The sequence below is a fragment of the Saimiri boliviensis genome, chromosome 8, assembly GCF_048565385.1.
Source record: "Saimiri boliviensis isolate mSaiBol1 chromosome 8, mSaiBol1.pri, whole genome shotgun sequence".
Classification (NCBI taxonomy): Eukaryota; Metazoa; Chordata; class Mammalia; order Primates; family Cebidae; genus Saimiri; species Saimiri boliviensis.
This window is the reverse complement of record NC_133456.1, coordinates 13,884,119-13,911,679: the sequence shown is the minus strand read 5'-3', so window position 1 is coordinate 13,911,679 and position 27,561 is coordinate 13,884,119. Positions and strand designations below refer to the sequence as shown.

Sequence of the window (27,561 nt, the reverse complement as noted above, 5' to 3'; positions counted from 1 at the left end):
AACTCTGTCTCAAAAAAAAAAAAAAAGGGTTGCGTGGGCAGTGGCAAAATTGAGTCGTGACAGGGGTATAGGGTAGAGTTCACAGTGTGTTTATAGGAGGTGAAGTAGCTGGTGGGGACTTCAGGGGCCAGATCCAGAGAGCTTTGTATTTCTTAGAAACATGACTTTTCTTCAAGAGACAGAAGATTAAAAGGCCGGTAACCTATGTTGAAGCTGATCCTGCGGCTTCTATCTGAGCATGTTTTACAAATAAATGAGAATGATAACAACATCCAAACTGCTGATTAAATAGGTTTTCCCAATTGTGTCTTCTCTCCAAGTTTTGTTTCTTGAGGCCTGGGAAACCCCTGGCTAAGTGGCGCCATGTGTAACCCATTGAATGGGACCAGAAGGAGGGCTCAATGTACCAGGGCTCAGAGCAGCCTCTCCCTGCCTCATTGTGTGTCTTTAGCCACTCCATCTGTTTTTTTTTTTTTTTATTTTATTTTTTATTTATTTATTTTTTTGAGACGGAGTTTCGCTCTTGTTACCCAGGCTGGAGTGCAATGGCACGATCTTGGCTCACCGCAACCTCCGCCTCCTGGGTTCAGGCAATTCTCCTGCCTCAGCCTCCTGAGTAGCTGGGATTACAGGCACACGCCACCATGCCCAGCTAATTTTTGTATTTTTAGTAGAGACGGGGTTTCACCATGTTGACCAGGATGGTCTCGATCTCTTGACCTCGTGATCCACCCGCCTCGGCCTCCCAAAGTGCTGGGATTACAGGCTTGAGCCACTGCGCCCGGCCCACTCCATCTGTTTTTCTGTTTTTTTTTTTTTTTTTTTTTTTTGAGATGGGTCTGTCTCTTGCCCAGGCTGGAGTACAGTGGCATGATCTCGGCTCACTGCAACCGCCGCCACCTGGGTTCAAGCTATTCTCCTGCCTCAGCCTCCTGAGAGCTGGGACCACAGGTGTGTGTCACCACACCCAGCCAATTTTTGTATTTTTTAGTAGAAGCAGGGTTTCACCATGTTGAACAGTCTGTTCTTGAACTCTTGACCTCATGATCTGCATGATCTGCCTGCCTTGGCCTCCGAAAGTGCTGGATTACAAGCAGGAGCCACCGCACCTGGTTGTCTGTTTTCATGTTGTTTGAAAAAATTAATTTCTGTCATTCTGGGCTTTTTTTCCTTTGGCTAACTATATGTAAGAAAGAAGGAAAAAACAACTTGAGATTAGTGTGGACAGTACAGTTTTTTTTTTTTTTTTTTTTTTTTTTTTTTTGAGACGGAGTTTTGCTCTTGTTACCCAGGCTGGAGTGCAATGGCACGATCTCGGCTTACCGCAACCTCCGCCTCCTGGGTTCAGGCAATTCTCCTGCCTCAGCCTCCTGAGTAGCTGGGATTACAGGCACGCACCACCATGCACAGCTAATTTTTTGTATTTTTAGTAGAGACGGGGTTTCACCATGTTGACCAGGATGGTCTCGATCTCTTGACCTCGTGATCCACCCGCCTCGGCCTCCCAAAGTGCTGGGATTACAGGCTTGAGCCACCACGCCCGGCCCAGGTTTTTTTTTTTTTTTTTTTTTTTTTTTTTTTTTTTTTAGCTAAAATTATCACTTTGTGTTTACTTACTAACCAGTGGGCTTTGTTGTCTACCCACTTGTAAAAGGTCGATGAAAACAGGTTTTCTCATGTTTAATTAAGAGTGTCTCTGAATTAGCCGGGCGCGGTGGCTCAAGCCTGTAATCCCAGCACTTTGGGAGGCCGAGGTGGGTGGATCACGAGGTCAAGAGATCGAGACCATCCTGGTCAACATGGTGAAACCCCGTCTCTACTAAAAATACAAAAAAAAATAGCTGGGCATGGTGGTGCGTGGCTGCGAAACTCCATCTCAAAAAAAAAAAAAAAAAAAAGAGTGTCTCTGAATTAATAGTACTGATACTGATTTTTTTTTTTTTTTTTTTTTGAGACGGAGTTTCGCTCTTGTTACCCAGGCTGGAGTGCAATGGCGCGATCTTGGCTCACCGCAACCTCCGCCTCCTGGGTTCAGGCAATTCTCCTGCCTCAGCCTCCTGAGTAGCTGGGATTACAGGCACGCACCACCACGCCCAGCTAGTTTTTTGTATTTTTAGTAGAGACGGGGTTTCACTATGTTGACCAAGATGGTCTCGATCTCTCGACCTCGTGATCCACCTGCCTCGGCCTCCCAAAGTGCTGGGATTACAGGCTTGAGCCACCGCGCCTGGCCTCCAGTTTTTTTTTTTTAGCTAAAATTATCACTTTGTGTTTACTTACTAACCAGTGGGCTTTGTTGTCTACCCACTTGTAAAAGGTTGATGAAAACAGGTTTTCTCATGTTTAATTAAGAGTGTCTCTGAATTAATAGTACTGATTTTTTTTTTTTTTTTTGAGACGGAGTTTCGCTCTTGTTACCCAGGCTGGAGTGCAATGGCGCGATCTCAGCTCACCGCAACCTCCGCCTCCTGGGCTCAAGCAATTCTCCTGCCTCAGCCTCCTAAGTAGCTGGGATTACAGGCATGCGCCACCACGCCCAGCTAGTTTTTTGTATTTTTAGTAGAGACGGGGGTTTCACCATGTTGACCAGGATGGTCTCGATCTCTCGACCTCGTGATCCTCCCACCTCGGCCTCCCAAAGTGCTGGGATTACGGGCTTGAGCCACCGCGCCCGGCCAGTACTGATTTTTTTTTCTTGTTATCCACGCTGGTGTACAATGGTGTGATCTTGGGTCACTGCAATCTCTGCCTCCTGAGTTCAAGCGATTCTCCTGTTTCAGCCTCCCAAGTATCTGGGATTACAGGCAGGTGCCACCATGCCCGGCTAATTTTGTATTTTTAATAGAGATGGAGTTTCACCATGTTGGTCAGGCTGGTCTTGAACTCCCGAACTCAGGTGATCCCTCTGCCTCGGCCTCCCAAAGTGCTGGGATTTACAGGTGTGAGTCACTGTGCCTGACAATAGTACTGATTTTGTAAATAGATGGAAAGCCCAATAAAAATCATGATCCGGCTGGGCACAATGGCTTACGCCTGTAATCCGAGCACTTTGGAAGGCCAAAGCAGGTAGATCACGAGGTCAGGAAATCGAGATCATCCTGGCCAACATGGTGAAAAGCCATCTCTACTAAAAAATTAGAAAAATTAGCTGGGCATGGTGGCATGTGCATGTAGTCCCAGCTACTCGGGAGGCTGAGGCAGGAGAATCACTTGAGCCTGGGAGGTGTAGGTTGCAGTGAGCCGAGATCATGCTACTGCACTCCAGCCTGGGCAACAGAGAGACTCCATCTCAAAAAAAAAAACAAAAAAACAAAAAAAACATGATCCTTGGCTGGGCACAGTGGCTCATGTCTGTAATCCTAACACTTTGGGAGGCTGAGGTGGGTGAATCACTTGAGATCAGGAGTTTGATACCAGCCTGTACAACACGGTGAAACCCCATCTTTACTAAAAATACAAAAATTAGCCAATCATGGTGGCAGGCCCCTATAATCCCTGCTACTTAAGAGACTGAGGCAGAAGAATTGCTGAACCTGGGAGGCAGAGGTTGATGTGAGCAGAAATCCTGCCATTGCACTCCAGCCTGGGTGACAGAGTAAGGTTCTGTCTCAGAAAAAGAAAAAGAAAAATCATGATCCTCCTTTTCCCCACATTAACAACTCTCTGATATGACAAGGAGATGGTCTGGGTGAGAGAGTATGAGGCAGAATTTCTTTACAGTTTGTGGGAGGCAGCATAGCCTTACTGAGCAAAGGTTCTCGACCCAGATGCTGGCTTCACAGCACAGCTCTGGCTTGGGCAGGTGACTGAGCCTTTCTGTCTTCATTATTTAAGTGGACCTTTGGTCCTCATTATTTAAGTGAACCAAATCATAGCACCTCTGTAGGGTTGTTCTAAGGATCAGATGAGTTAATACACTTAAAGAGCTTAGAATGGGGCCTGATGCCTCATAAACTCAAAAGCCATGTTGTTAAGTAGCTTCAGGATATAATAACAGTCTGATTTTAGACCTTAATTTCCACACAGGTAAGTATTATGTATTGACCAACAACCATTTTATGCTTGAAGATCTCAGGAAAACCATTAATCACAAAGAGTCACTGCTTAGTTTTTCTTTAGGCAAACCTATCTTTTCATGGTTTCCTGACTATAAGGGTGAATGCCATATCATGTCTTCTTTTTTTTTTTCTTTTCCTTTTGAGACAGGATCTTGCTTTGTGCCCAGGCTCTCAGTGCAGTGGCATGATCTCGGCTCACTGCAACCTCCACCTCTTGGGCTCAAGCAATCCTCCCGCCTCAGCCTCCTGAGTAATTGGAACTACAGATGCACATCACCAGGCCCCACTAATTTTTTGTATTTTTAGTAGAGACAGGGTTTTGCCATGTCAGCCAGGCTGGTCTTGAACTCCTGACCTCAGGTGCTCCGCCTGTTCCCAAAGTGCTGGGATTATAGGCGTGTCACTGGGGCCAGCCTCTCCTGTCTTCTGAATGCTGCTAGGACTTAGGGTTTGCATCATGACCTTGGCAATTGGTTGTGGGTGGCCTTGTGACACTTCTGTTGTTGTATAGAACTGCTTTTTATTTCTTGTGGAGTTTTCCTTTCCTTTATTTTTTATTAAAAAAAATGTTTTTTGGCTGGGACCAGCTTGGACAACATGGTGAAAACCTGTCTCTACTAAAATTACAACTATTAGGCTGGCTACAGTGGCTCATGCCTGTAATTCCAGCACTTTGGGAGGCTGAGATAGGCGGATCATGAGGTCAAGAGATTGAGACCATCCTGGCCAAAATGGTGAAACCCCATCTCTACTAAAGAATATAAAAATTAGCTGGGTGTGGTGGTGCACACCTGTAATCCCAGCTATTCAGGAGGCTGAGGCAGGAGAATTGGTTGAACCCTGGAGGGGGTGGTTGCAGTGAGCCGAGATCACTCCACTGCGCTCCCGCGTGGTGACAGACTGAGACTCTGTCTCAAAAAAAAAAAAAGAAAGAAAAGACCAGGCACAGTGGCTTATGCCTATAATCCCAGCACTTTGGGAGGCCAAGGCGAGTGGATCACAAGGTTAGGAGATTGAGACCATCCTGGCCAATACAGTGAAGCCCTGTCTTCACTAAAAATGCAGAAATTAGCTGGGTGTGGTGGCACGTGCCTGTAGTTCCAGCTACTCAGGAGGCTGAGGCAGGAGATTTGCTTGAACCCAGAAGGTGGAGGTTGCAGTGAGCTGAGATCACGCCACTGCACTCCAGTCTGGTGACAGAGTGAGACTCCGTCTCAAAAAAGAAAATTAGCTGGGTGTGGTGGTGAGAGCCTGTAATCCCAGCTACTCGGGAGGCTCAGGCAGGAGAATCACTTCAACACAGTAGGCAGAGGTTGCAGTGAGCCGAGATCACATAATTGTACTCCAGCCTGGGTGACAGAGCAAGACTCCATCTCAAAAAAAAAAAAAAAAAAAGTTTTTTGCCTGATGTGGTGGATCATGCCTGTAATCCTACCACTTTGGGAGGCCAAGGCAGGTGGATCACCCGAGGTCAGGAGTTTGAGACCAACCTGACCAACATGGCGAAATCCCATCTCTACTAAAAATACAAAAATTAGGCCGGGCGCGGTGGCTCACGCCTGTAATCCCAGCACTTTGGGAGGCCGAGGCGGGTGGATCACGAGGTCAAGAGATCGAGACCATCCTGGTCAACATGGTGAAACCCCGTCTCTACTAAAAATACAAAAATTAGCTGGGCATGGTGGCGCACGCCTGTAGTCCCAGCTACTAGGGAGGCTGAGGCAGGAGAATTGCTTGAACCCAGGAGGTGGAGGTTGTGGTGAGCCGAGATCGCGCCATTGCACTCCAGCCTGGGTAACAAGAGCGAAACTCCGTCTCAAAAAAAAAAAAAAAATTAGCTGGGCACAGTGGTGCACAGTGGTGCACAGCCTGTGATCCCAGCTACTTGGGAGGCTGAGGCAGGAGAATCATTTGAACCTGGGATGCAGAGGTTGCAGTAGGCTGAGATGACACCACTGCACTCTAGCCAGGTGACAGGAGTGAGACTCCATTTAAAAAAAAAAAAAGTTTTTTGAGACAAGGTCTCACTCTGTTGCCCAGGCTGGAGTGCAGTGATGCAATCACTGTAACCTTGAACTCGTGGGCTCAAGTGAGTAGTTGGAAATATAGGCATACGCCACCATGCCTGACTAATTAACAAATTTTTTTCAGGGCTGGGTGCAGTGGCTCATGCTTGTAATCCCAGCACTTTGGGAGGCCAAGCTGGGCGGGTTACCTTAGGTCAGGAGTTCAAGACCAGCCTAACCAACATGGTGAAACCCTGTCTCTACGAGAAAAAAAAAAAAAAATCAAAAATCAGCCGGGCATGGTGGCAGGTGCCTGTAATCTCAGCTACTCAGGAGGCTGAGGCAGGAAAATTGCTTGAACCTGGGAGGCGGAGGTGGCAGTGATCTAAGATCATGCCATTGGACTCCAGCCTGGGTGATAGAGGGAGACTCAGTCTCAAAACAAAAAAGAAAAAAAAGTGTTTTTTTTTTTGATCTGGGCACAGTGGCTCCTGCTTGTAATCCCAGCACTTTGGGAGGCCAAGACAAGAAGATTGTTTGAGAGCAGCCTGGACAACATGACGAGACCCCATCTCTCTGTATTTTTTAAGAAATAAAATTTTAGGCCAGGCATGGTATCTCATGCCTGTAATCCCAGCACTTTGGGAGGCTGACGTGGGTGAATCATGAGGTCAGGAGATGGAGACCATCCTGGCTAACATGGTGAAACCCCGTCTCTACCAAAAATACAAAAAATTAGCTGGGTGTGGTGGTACACACCTGTAGTCCCAGCTACTTGGGAGGCTGGGGCAAGAGAATCACTTGAACCCAGGAGGCGGAGGTTGTAGTAAGCTGAGATTGCACCACTGCACTCCAGCCTGGGCGACAGAGCAAGACTCTGTCTCAAATAAATAAATAAATAAAAATTTAAAAAGTAACTAAAAAGTATGTGTGTGTAAACAGTCTTCCTATGTTTACCAGGCTGTTCTCACACTTTTGGCCTCAAGTACTCCTCCTGCCTTGGCCTCCCAAAGTGTGCGGACCACAGGTTTGAGCCACTGTGCTTGGCTTGAGTTTTTCTTTCTTTTTTTTTTTTTTTTTGAGACGGAGTTTCGCTCTTGTTACCCAGGCTGGAGTGCAATGGCGCGATCTCGGCTCACCGCAACCTCCGCCTCCTGGGTTCAAGCAATTCTCCAGCCTCAGCCTCCTGAGTAGCTGGGATTACAGGCACGTGCCACCATGCCCAGCTAATTTTTTGCACTTTTAGTAGAGACGGGGTTTCACCATGTTGACCAGGATGGTCTCGATCTCTCGACCTCGTGATCCACCCGCCTCGGCCTCCCAAAGTGCTGGGATTACAGGCTTGAGCCACCGCGCCCGGCTCTTTTTTTTTTTTTTTTGAGACGGAGTTTCGCTCTTGTTACCCAGGCTGGAGTGCAATGGCACGATCTCGGCTCATCGCAGCCTCCGCCTCCCGGGTTCAGGCAATTCTCCTGTCTCAGCCTCCTGAGTAGCTGGGATTACAGGCACGCGCCACCATGCCCAGCTAACTTTTTGTATTTTTAGTAGAGACGGGGTTTCACCATGTTGACCAGGATGGTCTCGATCTCTCGACCTCGTGATCCACCCGCCTCGGCCTCCCAAAGTGCTGGGATTACAGGCTTGAGCCACCGCGCCCGGCCGAGTTTTCTTTTACATGTTTCTTTGTTCTTCATTATGAAATTATGAGCTCCTAGGGTGTCATGAACCTTGAGCAGAAATGTAAGTTGATGTGAAGCTTGAGGCTCCCAAGTTTGACTGGGGCTTGAATATGGCTTTCTCTAATATTAGCAAGGTATTAACTTACCTGCTCCTGCTTCTTACCCCGTCTTCAGGACTACAGTGAAGTTATTAAAGCTGAAATACAGAAAAAGCACCTGGCTGTGGTCTGTGCTCAATTCTTAGTCTTGGGCATGGCATGCTCTTGATACATACTGGAGAGCTATGGCCTCCCTCAGCATGCAGTGTGCTGTGAGGTTGCATGATTTAGCACCTGCTGTGTAGGAGACACTAGGGTGAAGAGAGCTGTATTTCAGAGATGCTTCCTGATACTCTGGAGCTTATAGTCTCAATGGGATGGACCATTTGATTGACGGTTCTGATAGAAACAACTATAGCATAATGCAGTATGGCTAATTTGGAGGGAAAAGAAAAAATAAAAAAAGAAACAGCTATAGCAATTCCATGCAGCATTGTGGATGGTGGCCCACTGGGTCTTGTGGCTAGCTACTGTCTTCTCCATTATGTGATTTAACAAAGCCATTGGCTAGAATGCCCATGTGCTGAGTAAGTTACTTGTTACTGCCCTTGCCAGCATCTTAACTCAGCTGTCTTATTTCTCACCTGTAATGCCATCAGACTCAGGCTACAAAGAGCAAGCCGAACAATGAAAAAGAAAAGAAAAAAAAAAAAAAGCAAGCCGAGTCTTTCACAGCCAGCACAAAACTTTGAAAAACACTGGATCAATATCAAGAATGTAAATTTTCTCTCCAACTACATAGGCAGAAGTGGGCCTAATTAAGTTGTGGGATTGTAACAGCTCTCTCCCAATTGCCAAAAATGCTTAATGAGATAATAACTAATCATTGAATCATTTCTTCTTCTTCTTCTTTTTTTTTTTTCAATCCAGCTTTCCTGGATGTGAATGAGGACCCTCCTTAAACAGGAATGGAGAGGTTGAGCTGGTTATTTCCAACCTTAGCTTCAAGGCAGACCTGGAATTAGTTTCAAAATAAACCTTGATCCTAGGCACTTAGTTCTAGAAGTTCCTACAAGCACGTCTGCTGTAACCTTATGTATGTTTTCTGTAAAATCACATACCTATAAAATAAAAAGAAAGAAAAAAATCACACATCTACAAATATTATAAGAGACCTTATGGGAAAAATAGAATTGGGTCTATGCAACTGCAACTTTATGACCAAAATATGACAAAAATCATTGGTGCTTGGGAAAATGCTTCGGACCACCTAGGCAGGCAGCTCAGGGTGATATAATGCTAAAAATGTACAAAGAGCAGGTCGGGCGTGGTAGCTCAAGCCTGTAATCCTAACACTTTGGGAGGCCGAGGTGGGTGGATCACCTGAGGTCAGGAGTTCAAAACCAGCCTGGCCATCATGGTGAAACCCCATCTTAAAAAAAAAAAAAAAATACAAAGAGCCTTTTTTTTTTTTTTTTTTTGAGACTGAGTCTCACTCTGTTGCCAGTCTGGGGTGCAATGCAGTGGCACAATCTCGGCTCACTGCCACCTCTGCCTCCTGGGTGCAAGTGATTCTCATGCCTTAGCCTCCCAAGTAGCTGGGATTACAGGCTTGTGCCACCACGCCCAGCTAATTTTTGTATTTTTAGTAGAGACAGGGTTTCACCATGTTGGCCAGGATGGTCTTGATCTCTTGACCTGGTGATCTGCCAGCTTTGTCCTCCCAAATGCTGGCATTACAGGTGTGAGCCACTGCGCCTGGCCACACAAAGAGCCTTCTAATGTGAGCAGAGCTGGCAGTTGCTGAGGAAGCCCAGGTGGAGGTGGAGCTCTGAAACAGCCACTTCGGTAAATGAGTGTGTGCAGATGGGACTGGCGGGAGGGTCTGAGTGCAGGACTTGCCCCTCCCTGCACCATTTTATTGTGAACATTTTCAAAAATACTGAAATATTGAAAAAATTGTGTAGCAAACACCCTTGTATCTACCACCTTGATTCTCTATAGGCACTCAGTTTTAATAAAAAAAGAGAAATAGCTGCTAAAGGGCTTTTTCTTTCCTGCTGAAGATTATAATTCTACTCCTGCTTTTTCAGCTCCTTTGCCTTCAGAATTTTTTGAAACGAGAGCTATGTTTTAATGATGTCTTTCTCATATACCAAGTATATATGAGTCACTTTGCATTCCACAAATGGACATCTTTGTAGAACAGGTGGTTTCTCATGCTTCAGTTGTGTATGGCTGTCTCTGCTCCTCTTCTGCCCCATTTACTATACTGAAACCAGGGGGACAAAGAGCACATCTAGTCTCCCACCCCCTAGACTAGTGACTCTAAAAAGATCACCATTTAGGTGATTTAAAAGGACCTTAAGCCTTCCTTACCCAAACAGTTCCGTCTTCCCGTGGAATACTCAGTGAGTGTCTTAATTTTCATTCATGTTCCTCAAATTTTTGGGACTTCTTAGAAATGTACTTTGTAGGTTACTAATAAGTAGAATTTAGCCCCCAAATGAATGGAAATATTTGGAATGGCAGGTTGTTCTTTGTTAGAAAGAGGGAGAAGGCTGGTAAGTGTGGGTTGGGTCTGGTTTTAGCTCTCAGGCTGGACACACTTAGTCCAGTCGTCCCTCTCTTGCCCAGCTCTTGGAGGGAAAAACTGATTTGAGATTTGGTGGCTGAGGTAGCCATCAGGGAACCCACAGCAAAGGTATAGGTAGCTACCATAAGAGGAGGATACATGGTGCTTTGAGTTGACGTACTGAGGCTTTCAGCTTTCTCCTGTTGTCCTGTCACATCCTCACAACTTAAGACGAAGAGAAGTATGTAGGATGGGTGATAACCTTTTAGGGGGTAGCTAAGGGAACAGGAAGAATTTGAGCACTCTCTCCAAGGCTGTCATGTATTACATCGTATGAGATGCTTGCCTTCTTCCTGTGTGGCATTGTTAGTGCTGTTTCTCAGAACCTGTGGCTGCTCCCAGCACCATCCAGCAGCCCTGCTGCCCAGAGCTCCTCATGGATGCTCTGTGTGAGTTAGTTCAGGGATCTGTAACTGTGAGGGGTGAGAACATGTCGCCCTGATGCCATCTCTCTTTCCCCAGATCGGGCCCAGCACAGGCAGCGTCAGTGCAAACTTCCCCCACCCCGCCTTCCACCCATGTGTGTCAACCCTGCCCCTGGAGGGACCATCTCTCGAGGTAAGGGAGGAGCCTTGCCTCCAGCAACAGCTTGGTCCAGGGTCTGTGGGGAGGTGGGTGGCAGTGGGAGCCCTGGTGCCAGGGCCACAGGCCTCCAGAAAGCAAGTGAGGAGGGGTGGGGTTAGCAGAGCTGTTGGAGCCCTGAGGGAGAAACGGAAAGGTCTGGGTTTGTTCGTGATCCTGGGACTCATGGCCTGGACCCTGCAGTCTTCTTGGGCCTCCTTGTTTGGCCTGAACTAAAGCCTAGGCTCAGTTTGGGTGGTTCTCTCAGCACCAGCATGGAGAATCTGCAGGGCTTGGGCATCGAGGCTCCTAGAAGTCCCTGATGAGGTGGCTCAGAGAGCAGGGTGCTTGTAGCAGGGCTGGAACAGACAGCCCTGACTCAGCCCTAGTGCTCTCCATCTTGGAGGCTTTGGGGATACATACAGATCACTTTCCTGTCTCCCCTGTGGTACCTCAAAGCACTTTACTGACATTAAAATGTGCCTCTCAGTCCATTTGGCAAGGTAGGTTGTCGTTTTGATTGGGGAGAATGTTAGAGCATCAGGTAAGTGGCAGCTTACCTTAGGCTTTACCAGTACCCAGGGATGGGGCCAGGGATAGGACCCAGGGAAGCATCTCGGCACATGAGCACCTCCTCTCCTCCCTCAGACTTATTATTTTGAGATGGAGGTTCATTCTTGTTGCCCAGGCTGGCTGCCATGGTGTGATGTAGGCTCAGTGCAACCTCTGCCTCCTGGGTTCAAGTGATTCTCTCGGCTAATATTGTATTTTTAGTAGAGGGGGGGTTTCCCCATGTTGGTCAGGCTGGTCTCGAACACCCGACCTCAGGTGATCTGCCTGCCTCTGCTTCCAAAAGTGCTGGGATTACAGGCATGAGCCACCGTGCTTGGCTCCCTCAGACTTATTAATGGATATTTCCATTCCTGCTGAGGTCAGTACTCCTGGCAGTCTTTTTGACCTGACAGCTGTTCTCAGGCTACCCCATAGGCTGCCTGTTCATACCCCTCTGCGTAGCGGGAGGAGCACTGTTTCAGGTCATAGAGTCATTGCCTCATCTGGAGACAGCGTGTCTACTCTAGGCTCTGTCTATAAAGTGCTTTGATGGTTAAGAGCTCAGGAGGGGTACGGGGAACACGGAGCACCTTAGTTTCTGCAGCCCACGCTGCTGCTGCTGCTGCTGCTGCTGCTGCGTCCCAGGCAGTTTCCACACCTACTGCCCTCCTGCTGCCATGGTCCTGACTACCGACAGCAGAATAGAAATGAGTACTTCTAGCCCCCTCACCATTTGACTTAGGTTTTAAAGAAATGCCAGCCCCCCTACCGTTACCAAAACAAGAGTTGATTGCCCTTTTTTTTTTTTTTCTTTCTTAAAATGCCCTGTAACTCGAAAAGGCTGAACGTTAACATTTCCAACATGGCAGGTGAGTGGCTCTGAGAGTGTCAGATGTGCTTTGGCTAAGCTTGAAGAAGGTTAGTCGGGGTTAACGAGGCAGCCAGCTAGGCTGTGCCTTCTTGAGCACACGCAGAGGAGAACGCTTCCCCAGAGAACACAGACCCCTGAGCCTGTTAATCTCTTCATAGCTGTGCCTCCAGGAGGCATCCGTGAGTGTGTGCATTTTGCCTTTTCTCTCTGAACTAGAAGCAATAGCCTGTTAGCCTGTGGATAGCGATTAGGCCTCTCCCGCGTGCTTTCTAGCTCCCTAGAGGCTTCAGTGGTGCTCCTGCCCTTAGGAGATGTGTTGCAGCAACAGTCTCTCTGGTGTTCACATAAGGAAAAGAGTGCACAAAAAATGGTGGCCATTTGTATCCATCGCAGTACTCAGCAGAATCAGATTTGGAACTGAAAAAAATGATCACCTCCCTACCTTCTTGACCCTCCTCCCTCCACTGCCAGTGTCTTCCCAAGGCTTCCTTCCATGGTAAAGGGTGAGTACATCAAGAAACTCACCTCTGGCTGTTCCGTCACTCTGCCCACTCACTCAGCTTTGAGACACAGAAAGCACTATGGGATGACACTTCTGGCAGGATATTGGGGGCCACAAAACTGATGTTTCCTGTCCATTGCCTTGTATAAATGTGTCCCCTCTTCTTGATGTGGTGGTTTACGTCAAGAGACTTGTGGCTGACTGGGCGCGGTGGCTTACGCCTGGAATCCCAGTGCTTTGGGAGGCCGAGGCAGGTGGATCATCTGAGGCCAGCGGTTCAAGACTAGCCTGGTCAACCTGGCGAAACCCCATCTCTACTATAAATACAAAAAATTAGCCAGCCGTGGTGGTGGGAGCCTGTAATCCCAGCTACTCAGGAGACTGAGGCAGGAGAATTGCTTGAAACCGGGAGGTGGAGGTTGCAGTGAGCCAAGATCGCACCACTGCACTCCAGCCTGGGTGACAGAGCAAGACTCCAACTCAAAAAAACAAAAAAAACAGGCCGGGCGCGGTGGCTCAAGCCTGTAATCCCAGCACTTTGGGAGGCCGAGGCGGGTGGATCACAAGGTCGAGAGATCGAGACCAACCTGGTCAACATGGTAAAACCCCGTCTCTACTGAAAATACAAAAAATTAGCTGGGCATGGTGGCGTGTGCCTATAATCCTAGCTACCCAGGAGGCTGAGGCAGGAGAATTGCTTGAACCCAGGAGGCAGAGGTTGTGGTGAGCCGAGATTGCGCCATTGCACTCCAACCTGGGTAACACGAGCGAAACTCCGTCTCAAAAAAAAAAACCAAAAAAACAAAACAAAAACCAAAAAAAAAAAAAAAAAAAAAAAAAAAGGAGACCTGTGGCTTATGTGGAAGGGGAAGCCAGGAGGACAGGTGGTCTGGTGCCCACCTGGCTCCTGTAGCTCCCCTTTCCCCTCTCCTTGCCAGCCAAGTGGATCCTTTTTTGCCATTTTGACCATGTGCAAAATATCTAAATATGGTTAAGTTGCCAAAATATTGGCTGAGACCCCCAGTTTCTTTAGATGTTGGTGGTCCCTTCTCTTTCCCTCCAGAAGTTCCCTCCTGATGACTTTTTCTGGGGCCACCAAAGTTTAGGTTCCTGAAGCATCCTCCCATGTATTCAGCAAATCCTTTATACCTTAATTCTGTGCTGCTTGATGTAGTTGTTTAGCACATATATTACCAGATGTCATACCCAATTCCAGAAGTGGATAGGAAGATCACTGAACCAGTTAAACCCTTTATTTCTTCAGAACTTCTCTCCTTTTTCACAGGCAAAGGAATCAACTTTCTCTCCTCCAAGAATATGGAGAAGACTTAATGTTGGTGTAAAGAAAGGGGAGCATGCCGGGCGCGGTGGCTCAAGCCTGTAATCCCAGCACTTTGGGAGGCCGAGGCGGGTGGATCACGAGGTCAAGAGATCAAGACCATCCTGGTCAACATGGTGAAACCCCGTCTCTACTGAAAAAAAAATACAAAAAAAAAAAAAAAAAAAAAAAAAAAAAAAAAGAAAGGGGAGCATGCCTCAAGCCCTCTTTCTTTTTTTACGTTTATTTTATTTATTTATTTATTTATTTATTTATGAGATGGAGTCTCACTCTGTCACCCAGGCTGGAATGCGGTGGCATGATGTCGGCTCACTACAACCTCTGCCGCCTGGGTTCAAGGGATTCTTGTGCCTCAGCCTCCCTGGTATCTGGGACTACAGGCACGTACCACCATGCCCAACCGATTTTGTATTTTTAGTAGAGAAGGCTGTTTCACCATTTTGCTCAGGCAGGTCTCCAACTCCTGGGCTAAAGTGATCTGCCTGCCTCAGCCTTCCCAAGTGTTGGGATTACAGGCATAAGCCATTGCACCTGGCCTTTTTTCTAACTTTCTTTAAGGTCCTTGATTGATTGATTGATTGATTGAGATGGAGTCTTGCTCTTGTTGCCCAGGCTGGGGTGCAACGACGCGATCTCAGCTCACTGCAACCTCTCTCCTGGATTCAAGTCATTCTCTTGCCTCAGCTTCCCGAGTAGTTGGGATTACAGGCATGCACCACCACACCCAGCTAATTTTTGTATTTTTAGTAGAGACAGGGTTTCACCAGGTTGGCCAGGCTGGTCTTGAACTCCTGACCTCAGGTGATCCGCCCACCTCTGCCTCCCAAAGTGTTGGAATTGCAGGCCTGAGCCACCATGCCCAGTCTTTAAGGTCCTTTAGAGCAGGAGTTGGCAAACTTTTTTTGGTAAGGGTCAGGTAATAAATATTTTAGGCTGTGTGGGCTTATGCTTTCCCTTGCAGTTATTTAACTCTGCCGTTATGGAATGAAAGCAGTCATAGTTAATAGCAAATAACATAATAGAGTAACATAGTAAATGAGCATGGCTGTGTTCCAATAAAACTTTCTAACAACAGACAGGGGCCTGGATTTGGTCTGCAGGCTATAATTTGCCAACTCCTGCTCTAGACCAGTGAGAAGATCATAGAAGAGTGCCAAGAGCTGCTGTAAAGAGTTGCCCTCATCTTAAAAGAGTCAGTCAGGTTTGCGGAGGTGAAATACTTGCTCAGGGTGACTGTTGCTGTTAGAACCCAGTAGAAATAAATGAATAGGAAAAGGGGACTGCATTAATCCATTTTCATGCTGCTGATAAAGACATACCCAAGACTGGGTAATTTATAAAGAAAAAGAGGTTTAATGGACCCACGGTTCCACATGGCTGGGGATGCCTCACAATTATGGTGAAAGGCAAAAGGCACATCTTAAATGGTGGCAGACAAGAGAGAAAGAGAGCCAAGTAAAAGGAGTTTCCCCTTATTAAACCATCAGATCTTGTGAGACTTAACTACCTACCATGAGAACAGTATGGGGGAAACTGCCCCCATGATTCAATTACCTCCCACCAGGTCCCTCCCACAACATGTGGGAATTATGAGAGCTACAATTCAAGATGAGATTTGGGTGGGGACACAGCCAAACCATGTCAGGGACAAAGAATCCCCTGAGAACAAACTAGTTGGGTGCATTCCTTGATTTTTTTTTTTTCTTTTTTTAACATAGTAGTCTAAACGTCTGGCTGGGCACAGTGGCTAATGCCTATAATCCCAGCACTTTGGGAGGGCGAGGCGGGTAGATGATGAGGTTAGGAGTTTGAGACCAGCTTAGCCAAGAGACCAGCCTGGCCAATATGGTGAAACCCCATCTCTACTAAAAATACAAAAATTAGCCAGGTGTGGTGGCGGGTGCCTATAATCCCAGCTACTAGGGAGGCTGAGGCAGGAGAATCACTTGAACCTGGGAGGTGAAGATTGCAGTGAGCTGAGATCACGCCACTGCACTCTAGCCTGAGTGACAGAGCAAGATTCTGACTCAAAAAAATAAAAAAATCTAAATGTCTGTTCAACACATGTTCTAAACTAGAAAAGATACAATGAATCCCCATGTACCTGTCACCCAGCTCGAACAATTAACAACTCATGGCCAGTGTTCCTTTGTGTATAGCTATTCGTTTTGGACTCTTTGGAAACAAATCTAAGAAATCATGGCATTTCAACCTTATGCTAAATGGCTGTTAGAACAGAGTGTTATCTTGAGGGCTTCCTCAAGTGCCACAAAGGGCTTGGGTCCTGCTCTCCAGGTGGGGCCTTTCTGTCTATACTGTTGTCTTCTTCAGCTGTCAGCTACCATTTTCAAAGTTTGTCTTTAGGCATCACAGCCACTACCAGGCTAGGTAAGCTTCTGGATTCTCTTGAGGGAATTTGGGCTGCTACAGTCCTTGAAACCTACCTTAAAGTATCTGGATGCCTAGGCTTTCGGTAAATTAATGTGCCACCTGGCCAAATGCAAAGTCCTGGGAGAATCATGTTCTCCATTCCTAATATTGATGACCTGGATAGGGCTTTTTATTTTTTTATTTTTATTTTTTTTATTTTTTGAGACGGAGTCTCACTTTGTCGCCAGGCGCCAGGCTGGAGTGCAGTGGCGCGACCTTGGCTCACTACAACCGCCGACTCCTGGGTTCAAGCAATTCTCCTGCCTCAGCCTCCTGAGTAGCTGGGACCACAGGTGCGCACCACCACACCCAGCTAATTTTTTTGTATTTTTAGTAGAGACGGGGGTTTCACCATGTTGACCAGGATGGTCTTGATCGCTTGACCTCATGATCTGCCCGCCTCGGCCTCCCAAAGTGCTGGGATTACAAGTGTGAGCCACCGCACCTGGCCAGGGCTGTTTGATACAGATGCTGGTGTCCCCATGTGATGTTTGCAGTGTCACACAATTGCTGCCAAAGCCACCCTCCCTTTTCCCCCTTTCCTGGAAAAGACCCACTGAGAAGTAAATGGCAAATCTGGAGTTGAAGCTGTACCATCTTGCCCAGGTCTGTCTCTAAAGGACCTTTCCCCTCTTGTTTCAGACCTCAGTGGGCAGGGGCTTCTCTTAACACAGCACTATGCAAAGCCTTCTTCTAAATATTCCCATTTGAACCTAACCACAGCCACACAGAATTAGTAGAGCAAATTTGTTCTAATTTTCCCAGTTGATGATATTGCCTAAGGTTCTCAGCTGGCAAGTCATATAGTTTAGGCTAAGCCCAAGTATTAGGACTCAAATTTCATGTTCTTTTCATAGGCTAGCAATTTTTAGAGTGTGATGCCAGATCAGCAGCTTCAGCGTCATCTGGGAACTTGTTACAAATGCAGATCCTGCTGGGCGAGGTGGCTCATGCCTATAATCCAGCACTTTGGGAGGCCAAGGCTGGCAGGATCATAAGGTCAGGAGTTCAAGACCAACCTGGCCAACATAGTGAAACCCCATCTCTACTAAAAATAAAAAAAATAAGCCAGGTGTGGTGGTGGGTGCCTGTAATCCAAGCTACTCGGGAGGCTGAGGCAGGAGAATTGCTTGAATCCGGGAGGTAGAGGTTACAGTGAGTGGAAATCATGGTGTACTGCACTCCAGCCTGGGCGACAGTGAGAGAATCTGTCTCAAAAAAAAAAAAAAAAAAAAAAAAAATGCAGATTCTTGGCCAGGTGTGGTGGCTTATGCTTCTAATCCAAGCACTTTGGGAGGCCTAGATGGGAGGATCACTTGAGGTCAGGAGTTCAAGACCAGCCTGGCCAACATGGTGAAACCCCATCTCTACTAAAAAAATAAAAAAGATTAGCCAGGTATGGTGGTGGGTGCCTATAATCCCAGCTACTCGGGAGGCTGAGGCAGGAGAATCCCCTGAACCCAGGAGGTGGAGGTTGTAGTGAGCAGAGATTGTGCCATTGGACTCCAGCCTAGGCAATGAGAGCGAGACTCCATCTCAAAAAATGCAGATTCCTGGGCCCCACTCCAGACCTAATGAATTAGAAACTGAGGGTGGCTCCCAGCAGCCTTTTTTTTTTTTTTTAAATTTTAAGTTTGAATGTATATTTTGAAATAAAAATGGAAAATAACAAATTTGTAGAAAATTGTCACAGAGGAACACACTTTAGGTTTTTTTTTTTTTTTTTTTGAGAGGGAGTCTTGGACTGTTGTTTCCCTGGCTGGAGTGCAGTGGCACAATCTCGGCTCACTGCAGCCTCTGCTTCCTGGGTTTAAGCAATTCTGCTTCAGCCTCCTGAGCAGCTGGGATTACAGGCACCCGACACCATGCCTGGCTAATTTTTTGTATTGCTTTCTTTCTTTCTTTCTTTCTTTCTTTCTTTTTTTTTTTTTTGAGACTCTCGTTTTGTTGCCAGGCTGGATTGCAGTGGCATCATCTCAGCTCACTGCAGTTTCTGCCTCCTGGGTTCAAGTGATTATTATTCTCAGCCTCCTGAGTAGCTGGGACTACAGATGTGTGCCACCACACCCAGCTAATTTTTGTATTTTTAGTAGAGACGAGGTCTCACCATGTTGGCCAGGATGATCTCTATCTCTTGACTTCGTGATCCACCCACCTCAGCCTCCCAAAGTGTTGGGATTACAGGCGTGAGCCACTGCACCCTGTCAATTTTTTGTATTTTTTTAGTAGAGACAGGGTTTCACCATCTTGGCCAGGCTGGTCTTGAACTCCCGACCTCATGATCTACCCGCCTCGGCCTCCCAAAATGCTGGAATTACAGGCCTCTGCCACCATGCCCGGCCAGAACACTTTTTAAGAAACCATTACATGCTATTTGTATTTATAAAAGTTACAGATCTAGTAAAAAAAAAAATAAATAAATAACTGTTACTAACAAATTCGAGTTCTTTTTTTTTTTTTTTTTTGTGAGACGGAGTTTCGCTCTTGTTACCCAGGCTGGAGTGCAATGGCGCGATCTCGGCTCACCGCAACCTCCGCCTCCTGGGTTCAGGCAATTCTCCTGCCTCAGCCTCCTGAGTAGCTGGGATTACAGGCATGCGCCACCATGCCCAGCTAATTTTTTGTATTTTTAGTAGAGACGGGGTTTCACCATGTTGACCAGGATGGTCTCGATCTCTTGACCTCGTGATCCACCCGCCTCGGCCTCCCAAAGTGCTGGGATTACAGGCTTGAGCCACCGCGCCCGGCCTTTTTTTTTTTTTTTTAATCCTGGGTGTTCCCTGCTTGACTTACGGGGGTTCCCTCGAGTTCATTTTTTGAGCAATAAGAAATCTGAAATGTCAAACTGAAACCAGTAAGACTTGGTGCAGTGACAGCTCAGCACCTGCTAAGTGAGTAGGCCTGGAGCCTGCCTCCTGGGCTGGATGCCATCTAGATAGAGTCCTATGTGCTATGTTCCTTTCCTTTTAGTAGACAGTATAAAACATTACTTTTTTTCCTTTGTAAACTTCAACAGAAAATAACATGCTTAAAAATTTTACTACAAAGTGTACTATGATTTTTGTTGTGACTCACCACCTTTAGAACACTTCTACTTCAGAAGTTTCTGACTTGGTTCACTTTCTTACCTGGCATTGGTGCTCTGGCGGAATCCTCCACACACATTAGTGTGTATGGAGAAGCGAACTGCAGGCCGTTCTGAAACCATGGTCTTGGCTCTGCCTTCATGGAAGAGGCTGCGTCATGTCTCTGCTCAGGCTCAAACCATCTGGCAGCCTGTTTTAACAAGCTCTTCCAGGGCTTATCAGATTCAGACCTGGACTTACAAAGCAAACACATCCCTCCCTCCCAGCTTACCTCCAGCTACACTGCCAACCTCTGTCCAAGGCTGTTGGGGTCACTACTTGCAGGGGTCTGTCCTGCAGACCTTGACTCAGTGACGGATAAATAAAATACACTGACACACAGATACTATGCTTTGCCAGTCCAGCTGAGGGTCTGTTGCTTCTTACAGACTCCTTGGAGAGTACTGTAAACAGTTGCAACCACTGGCCTTCTTCAGCCGGTGAGACTCGCATTTATTTAGCAAAGTTTAATTGACAAAGGCTTGGGTCAGCACTACTAGATTGAAAGATTAAAGGGCAGGGCCAGGCATGGTGGCTCATGCTTGTAATCCCAGCATTTTGGGAGGCCAAGGTGGGCGGATCATGAGGTCAAGAGATCAAGACCATCCTCGTTTAGTAGAAACCCCATCTCTACTAAAAATACAAAAATTAGCAGGGCACATGACTAGTCCTAGCTACTGGAGAGGCTGAGGCAGGAGAATCGCTTGAACCCTGGAGGCAGAGGTTGCAACGAGCTGAGATCACGCCACTGCACTTCAGGCTGGCGACACAGCAAGACTCCTGTCTCAAAAAGAAAAAAAAGGCTGGGCGCAGTGGCTCACGCCTGTAATCCCAGCACCTTGGGAGGCCTGGGTGGGTGGATCACGAGGTCAAGAGATCAAGGTCATCCTGGACAACATGGTGAAACCCTGTCTACTAAAAAATAAAAAAGTTAGCTGGGTGTGGTGGCATGTGCCTGTAGTCCTAGCTACTCAGGAGGCTGAGGCAGGGGAATCACTTGAACCCAGCAGGCAAAGATTTCAGTGAGCTGAGATAGTGCCATTGCACTCTAGCCCCTGATGAGAGAGCAAGACTCTTGTCTCCAAAATAAATAAATAAATAAATAAAAGATTAAAGGACAGGTTCTGATGCTTAAAGCAAATACCATTAGGAGTAATATCTTTGGTCAACGTTTTCATGAGAGGGCCATCCAGCTTAAAGGTTAGTTTTAAGACTACCTGAGTAAACAAGTTAGTTAAACTTTTCTACATACTTTAGCTATTTGCTTTACTTATTTATTTTTTAGTTTTTAGTTTTTGAGATGGAGTCTCGCTCTGTTGCCAGGCTGGAGTGCAGTGGCACAATCTTGGTTCACTGCAACCTCCACCTCCCTGATGCAAGTGATTCTCCTCCCTCAGCCTCCTGAGCAGCTGGGACTATAGTTGTGCGCCACTGTGCCCAGCTAATATTTTGTATTTTGAGTAGAGATGGGGTTTCACCATTTGGCTGTGATGGGTCTAGGTCTCTCAACCTTGTGATCCACCTGCCTCAGCCTCCCAAAGTGCCTGGGATTACAGGCGTGAGCCACCATGTTTGGCCTTTGCTTTACTTATTAACTAAATGTAAGGGGGTTTTAGGCTGCCTTCAGCCAAAACTTCTCCTGAAAATATGAAAAAACTTTCAGGCTTTTCAAAAGGGTTTGAGACTATACTGTGTAACTTTCTCTACTGTTTTTCCCTTAATATTTTTGCCACTACCTCCCACACAAGTCCCCCTCCCATTGCCCTCTCCTTCCCCACCAAGGGACTGAGACCTTGAGGCCCTGGCTCTGCAACTGTCACTACCCTTAACATACAGATTCAATCTGATTCCCAATTGACCCAGAGCCCTGCTCCTCAAGGCCATAGGAGGCAGAAGAAGAATGAGCCTGGCTAAGATCCAGGCAGAATATTTTGGAAATGAAATCCTATTTGGCTTTCCAGCAAGTGAGGAACAGCAATTTCACTGCTGGACTTCACGCTGGACCAGCTCAGTTCTTGGCAGTGTCCAAAGTTGGGTGTTTTCACCTTCCCCTCCAGCCCTGAGGATTACATCTGTTTCTGCTTATGTTGAAGAAGAGGTCTTCCTTGGCCTGCCTCCAGATCTTTTTTTTTTTTTTTTTTCGAGACGGAGTTTCTCTCTTGTTACCCAGGCTGGAGTGCAATGGTGTGATCTCGGCTCACCGCAACCTCCGCCTCCCGGGTTCAGGCAATTCTCCTGCCTCAGCCTCCGGAGTAGCTGGGATTACAGGCACGCACCACCATGCCAGCTAATGTTTTGCACCTTTAGTAGAGACGGGGTTTCACCATGTTGACCAGGATGGTCTCGATCTCTTGACCTCGTGATCCACCCGCCTTGGCCTCCCAAAGTGCTGGGATTACAGGCTTGAGCCACGGTGCCCGGCCGATCTTTTTTGTTTTTAAAGATAATAGCGTCGGGGTCTCACTATGTTGCCCAGGCCGGTCTCAAAATCCGGGGCTCAAGCAGTCCACCTGCCTCAGCTTCCCAAAGTGTGGGGATTACAGGTGTGAGCCACCACACCCTGCCCTGGCTCCAGATCTTCACCAGGTTTACTTTGTAAGCCATTAAATAAGATGGGGGTGGTGGGGCGCGGTGGCTGTTATCCCAGCACTTTGGGAGGCCGAGGTGGTTGGATCACCTGAGGTCAGGAGTTCAGACCAGCCTGACCAACCTGGGGAAACCTGGTCTCTACTAAAAATAAAAAAATTAGCAAATACAAAAATTAGCTGGGTGTGATGGCAGGCATCTGTAATCCCAGCTACTTGGGAGGCTGAGGCAGGAGAATAACTTGAATCCAGGAGGCGGAGGTTGCAGTGAGCTGATATCTAGCCAGTGCACTCCAGCCTGGGCAACACAGCGAGACTCCGTCTCAAAAAAAAAAAAAAAAAAAAAAAAAGTGGGGCTGCCGATTTGCTAGAAACATGTTGAGAGATACGAACAATTAGTAGGGAACTAACTTCGCTTCCTTCTATGACATTGAGCTAAGGCCTAACATTATTTTCTCCCCAAAAGTCCCATTCCGTCTTCCTGCCGCCGATCCACATGACTGCCGGTTTAGATTTGCGGGAGAGAGAGCTCGGCAGGGTCCAATCCCTGGGCCGCGCCGAACCCGCTTACTGGAGGCTCAGGGCTGTAGTGAGCTAGGGCGGGCTGCGGATGCCCTCATCTGGGCTCGGCCGTCCTCCTCTGTGCTCGGCCGTCGGGTCCGCCCGGCCGGCAGGGGGCGCGCAGAGCTCGGGCCGGCCACTCCCGTTCTCTTTGCCCGGTCTCTTCAGCACACAGGCCGCGGGGGTCGGCGGGAGCACGATGGCGGCCGCCAAGAGGCTCATGGCGCTGGTCGCCGGCGTGTCTCCGCGCCTGCGGCCGCTGGGTCCCTACTCTGCTGGACCACGGGGTCGCTCGCGCGGCTTCTCGTCAGGCTGCGCCCCCTCCGACTGCACCAAGGAGGCCACCGAGGCCGAGTCAGGGATGGCCCCCGGCGGGCCTAGGGAAGGCGACGGAACTATGGTGAACGGTGAGGGCAGCAGCGAGCGTGGGCGGCTACGCCCTTGACTCCTGGGATGGCAGCGCCAGGGGCGCGGGCCGAAACCCGGCCTGGCGGCCTGGGGTCCTCTCTTTCATAGCGGCCAAGTTCGCCATCCGCCGGCGGGCCGCCGCCCTGCTGTGTTTGTAAAGCTTAGCGTGGCACAGGCCCCAGTGGACCCTTAAAGAGTATCTACCTGCTTCTGGCAAGAATAGTTGAGAGGCGCGAGACCTCGAGAGAGTGGGGAAAACGAGTAAAAGTCCACTCCTGCCAGGATGAGTAGCCAAGGGCTAGAGCTTCTAGGGATAAGCATACCTTCACCAGTGTGAGAAATAGCCCAAAATACTCCTGATACATCAGGATCTCAAATAGGGACAGAATGACCGCTCTGGTGGACTCCAGCTTTGTGCCTCCCGAATAGTGCAGAGAATAAAGCTGGCGAAAGCATCAAAGGTGGGTAGAGAATGCCAGTCTCCACCAACCTTATAGAGCTGAAGGCGGGGGGGGGAGTCTCAGTGCATCTCTGTTGTTAAACCAGTGGGTCTCGTAGGGCTATTCAGAGTTAGGTCCCTCTGTGACCAGTCCCCCTAAGTCCACTTATATATGGTTTCTTTTTTTTTTTTTTTTTTTTTTTAAAAAGATGGGGTTTCTCCATGATGGCCAGGCTGGTCTTGATCTCCTGACCTCAGGTGATCCACCCACCTCGGCCTCCCAAAGTGCTAGGATTATAAGCGTGAGCCATGGCACCCGGCCTATATATGGTTTCTTAATTGCTTGAATCTTAGTTGCTTTACAAGTTACCGCTTAGAGGGAGACAGGACCAGGTGTTCTCCATCCTGGCCACTTGACACAGGACTCTGTTCCAAGGAAACTCAAACCAGCAGCAGAGTTACATCAGAATGCTTGGAGGCATTTTTTTTTTTTTTTTTTTTTTTTCCTCAAAATAAAGAGCTTCCTCCAACAGCTGTCATTCTCAGGTGCCCTGTGGGGAGCTGGATGCCCATGCGGTGAAAAAGCTTCCCGGGTGATCAGTGTACATGCAGGTGCACATGTGCATATATAGGGCTCCTTTTGGAGCTGCCAGAGACTAGAGTGGAGAATATGAACCCCCATGTTCCTAGCAGACCTCTTCATGACCTGGTTAAGCCTTGTGTCTGGTACAAGCTTCCTCTAGGTAGACATCTCACCCATTTCTGCTCTGGGATTGATCCAAAAAACAAGTGAAAAGAAGCAAGGCACCTCTCATGGTGTCTGATGCATCAGTTTTCCCTATGATTCCAGAGAACTTGGAGGAGGAATAACTCATTCCTGCTCAGATGTAGAGGTCTTTTAAAATTAATTAATTATTTTTTTGAGACGGGATTTTGCTCAGGCTGGAGTGCAATGGCGCAATCTCGGCTCACTGCAATCTCTGCCTCGTGGGTTCAAGTGATTCTCCTGCCTCAGCCTCCTGAGTAGCTGGGATTACAGGTGTTAGCCACCACACCCAGCTAATTTTTGTATTTTTAGTAGAGATGGTGGTTTCACCCTGTTGGTCAGGCTGGTCTTGAACTCCTGACCTCAGGTAATCTGCCTGCCTCAGCCTCCCAAAGTGCTAGGATTACAGGCATGAGCCACTGTAACCAGCTGTAGAGGTCTTTAATCAGGCCCCACACATAGTTTGGCTCTGTGGAAGCCTTTTGCAGTGTGCTTAGGTATACTTGAGAGCTGGGGCCTGGTCTTCAGCGTCTGGGTCTCATCACTTGAGATACATGCGGCCAGGCCTCTCTTCTGTGTATCTTATTTTAGGAGGGGCCTTGCATTGTCTTGATCTCCAGTTTGTGTGTGTGGTGGATTTTTGTTTTTGTATTTTTTGTTCGTTTGTTTGTTTGTTTAGTACTTTCTTTCAGACATCAGACTAGGAGGGTTTATTAACCAACCAGGCTTCTGTAGCTGATGTATGAAATAAGGAAGTCGGGCGGGGAAGAGGATGCTGGTAGATTCCCTTCTGTGGTGTGTGGGTCATTAGCCCTTTTCCTTCAAGAGATGGTTATTGGAGTGAGTTATTCTGGTGGATCTTGCCCCACTCTCCCCTGTAAATCCTGAAGTCATTCCTCCTTTGTTTTTCAAGATGCTCCTGGGTGGTTTGGGGTCATGAGCCAACATCCTCAGAATCCAGCCCAGGGTTGCCCCATGGAGTTTTTAAAAGAAAAAGAACAACTGTAATGCTTTTGTTCTTATTTTCTTAGCTTCTAGGGACCTATTAAAAGAGTTCCCACAGCCCAAAAATCTTCTCAACAGTGTGATTGGAAGAGCCCTTGGCATCTCACATGCAAAAGACAAACTAGTCTACGTGCACACAAATGGACCGAAGAAAAAGGTAACTGCTGGTGGCAAGGAAAAACACTGATATGACTGAGAAAGGAGACTGTTTGTCCTTTCTTTCTTAGGTTTCTTTGTCAAGGAGGCCATAGAATGGGTTTCCTGAATTAAAATGGTTAGCAGATACTCAGAGCAAAGCTAGGTTTGAAGAACAGCCAGAATACACATGCCTGGATTAGGGAAGCGGAACATAGGGCAAATGAGGCACCATCTTGTCTAAGACAGGTCCCTACACTGATCCTTGGTTTTTGTTCCCCATCAACTAAGCACTGTGGAGGGTTAGAGTTGATGACGAGAATTCCTGCCCTTAGAGTCCTATAAATTCTTGAACTACAGGAGCATGCAGGCAAACCATTTTGAATGATTTTTTTTTTTAACATTTATTTTATTTATTTTTGTAGAGACAGAATCAGAGTCTCTCTGTCACTCAGGCTGGAGTGCAGTGGTGCGGTCGTAACTCACAGTAACCTCAAACTCCTGGGATCAAGTGATCCTCCTGCCTCAGCCTCCAGAGTAGCTGGGACTGCAGGCAGGTACCACCTCGCTCAGCTAATTTTCTGTATTTTTTGTAGAGATGGGTTCTTGCTATGTTGCACAGGGTGGTCTCAAACCCCTTGGCTTAAGGGATCTTCCCTCCTCAGCCTCCCAAAATGCTGGGAGCCACTACTGCTCTCAGCCTGGATGATTTTTAAAGATAAAAATGGGGCCTGGGTGTGGTGGGTTTTTTTTTTTTTTTTTGAGACAGGGTTTCGCTCATTACCCTGGCTGGAGTGCAATGGCGCGATCTCGGCTCACCGCAACCTCCGCCTCCTGGGTTCAGGCAATTCTCCTGCCTCAGCCTCCTGAGTAGCTGGGATTACAGGCACGCGCCACCACGCCCAGTTAATTTTTTGTTTTTTTAGTAGAGACGGGGTTTCACCATGTTGACCAGGATGGTCTCGATCTCTTGACCTCATGATCCACCCGCCTCGGCCTCCCAAAGTGCTGGGATTACAGGCGTGAGCCACGGCGCCCGGCCCTTTTTTTTTTTTTTTTTTGAGACGGAGTTTCGCTCTTGTTACCCAGGCTGGAGTGCAATGACGCAATCTCGGCTCACCACAACCTCCACCTCCTGGGTTCAGGCAATTCTCCTGCCTCAGCCTCCTGAGTGGCTGGGATTACAGGCATGTGCCACCATGCCCAGCCAATTTTTTGTATTTTTAGTAGAGACGGGGTTTCACCATGTTGACCAGGATGTCGATTTCTTGACCTCGTGATCTTCCCGCCTCGGCCTCCCAAAGTGCTGGGATTACAGGTGTGAGCCACCGCGCCTGGCGGGTGTGGTGGTTTATGGCTGTAATTCCAGCACTTTGGGAGGCTGAGTAGGGAGGATCCCTTGAGCCTGGGGTTTTAAGACCAGCCTGGGCAACATAGTGGGACCTCATTTCTTTTTTTTTTTTTTTTGAGACAGAGTGTCGCTCTTGTTACCCAGGCTGGAGTGCAGTGGCACGATCTCGGCTCACTGCAACCTCTGCCTCCTGGGTTCAAGCAATTCTCCTGCCTCAGCCTCCTGAGTAGCTGGGACTACAGGCACGCGCCACCATGCCCAGCTAATTTTTTGTATTTTTAGTAGAGACGGGGTTTCACCACGTTGACCAGGATGGTCTCGATCTCTCGACCTCGTGATCCACCCGCCTCGGCCTCCCAAAGTGCTGGGATTACAGGCTTGAGCCACCGCGCCCGGCGGGACCTCATTTCTATAAAATAAAAAAAAAAAATTAGCCAAGCATTATGGTGCAGGCCTGTAGTCCCAGTACTAGGGAAGCTGAGATGAGAGGATTGGTTGAACCTAGGAGGTTGAGG

General features: G+C 47.7%; 1 protein-coding gene across 4 annotated transcripts in view; it reads left to right on the top strand.

Annotated features, from left to right (window-relative positions):
- DHX30 (DExH-box helicase 30) overlaps window positions 1-27,561 on the top strand; it is a 62,842-nt gene that overhangs the window by 13,181 nt on the left and 22,100 nt on the right. For 2 of the 4 annotated variants that reach the window (XM_039477555.2, XM_074403943.1), the window contains exons 4-5: window positions 10,879-10,974; window positions 25,587-25,717. In XM_039477555.2, coding sequence (XP_039333489.1) covers window positions 10,879-10,974; window positions 25,587-25,717 — 227 coding nt within the window. Of the gene's footprint in view, window positions 1-10,878; window positions 10,975-12,369; window positions 12,399-19,430; window positions 23,350-25,586; window positions 25,718-27,561 lie in introns of those variants that run through there. The other 2 variants (XM_039477556.2, XM_039477554.2) reach the window with 2 other exon arrangements.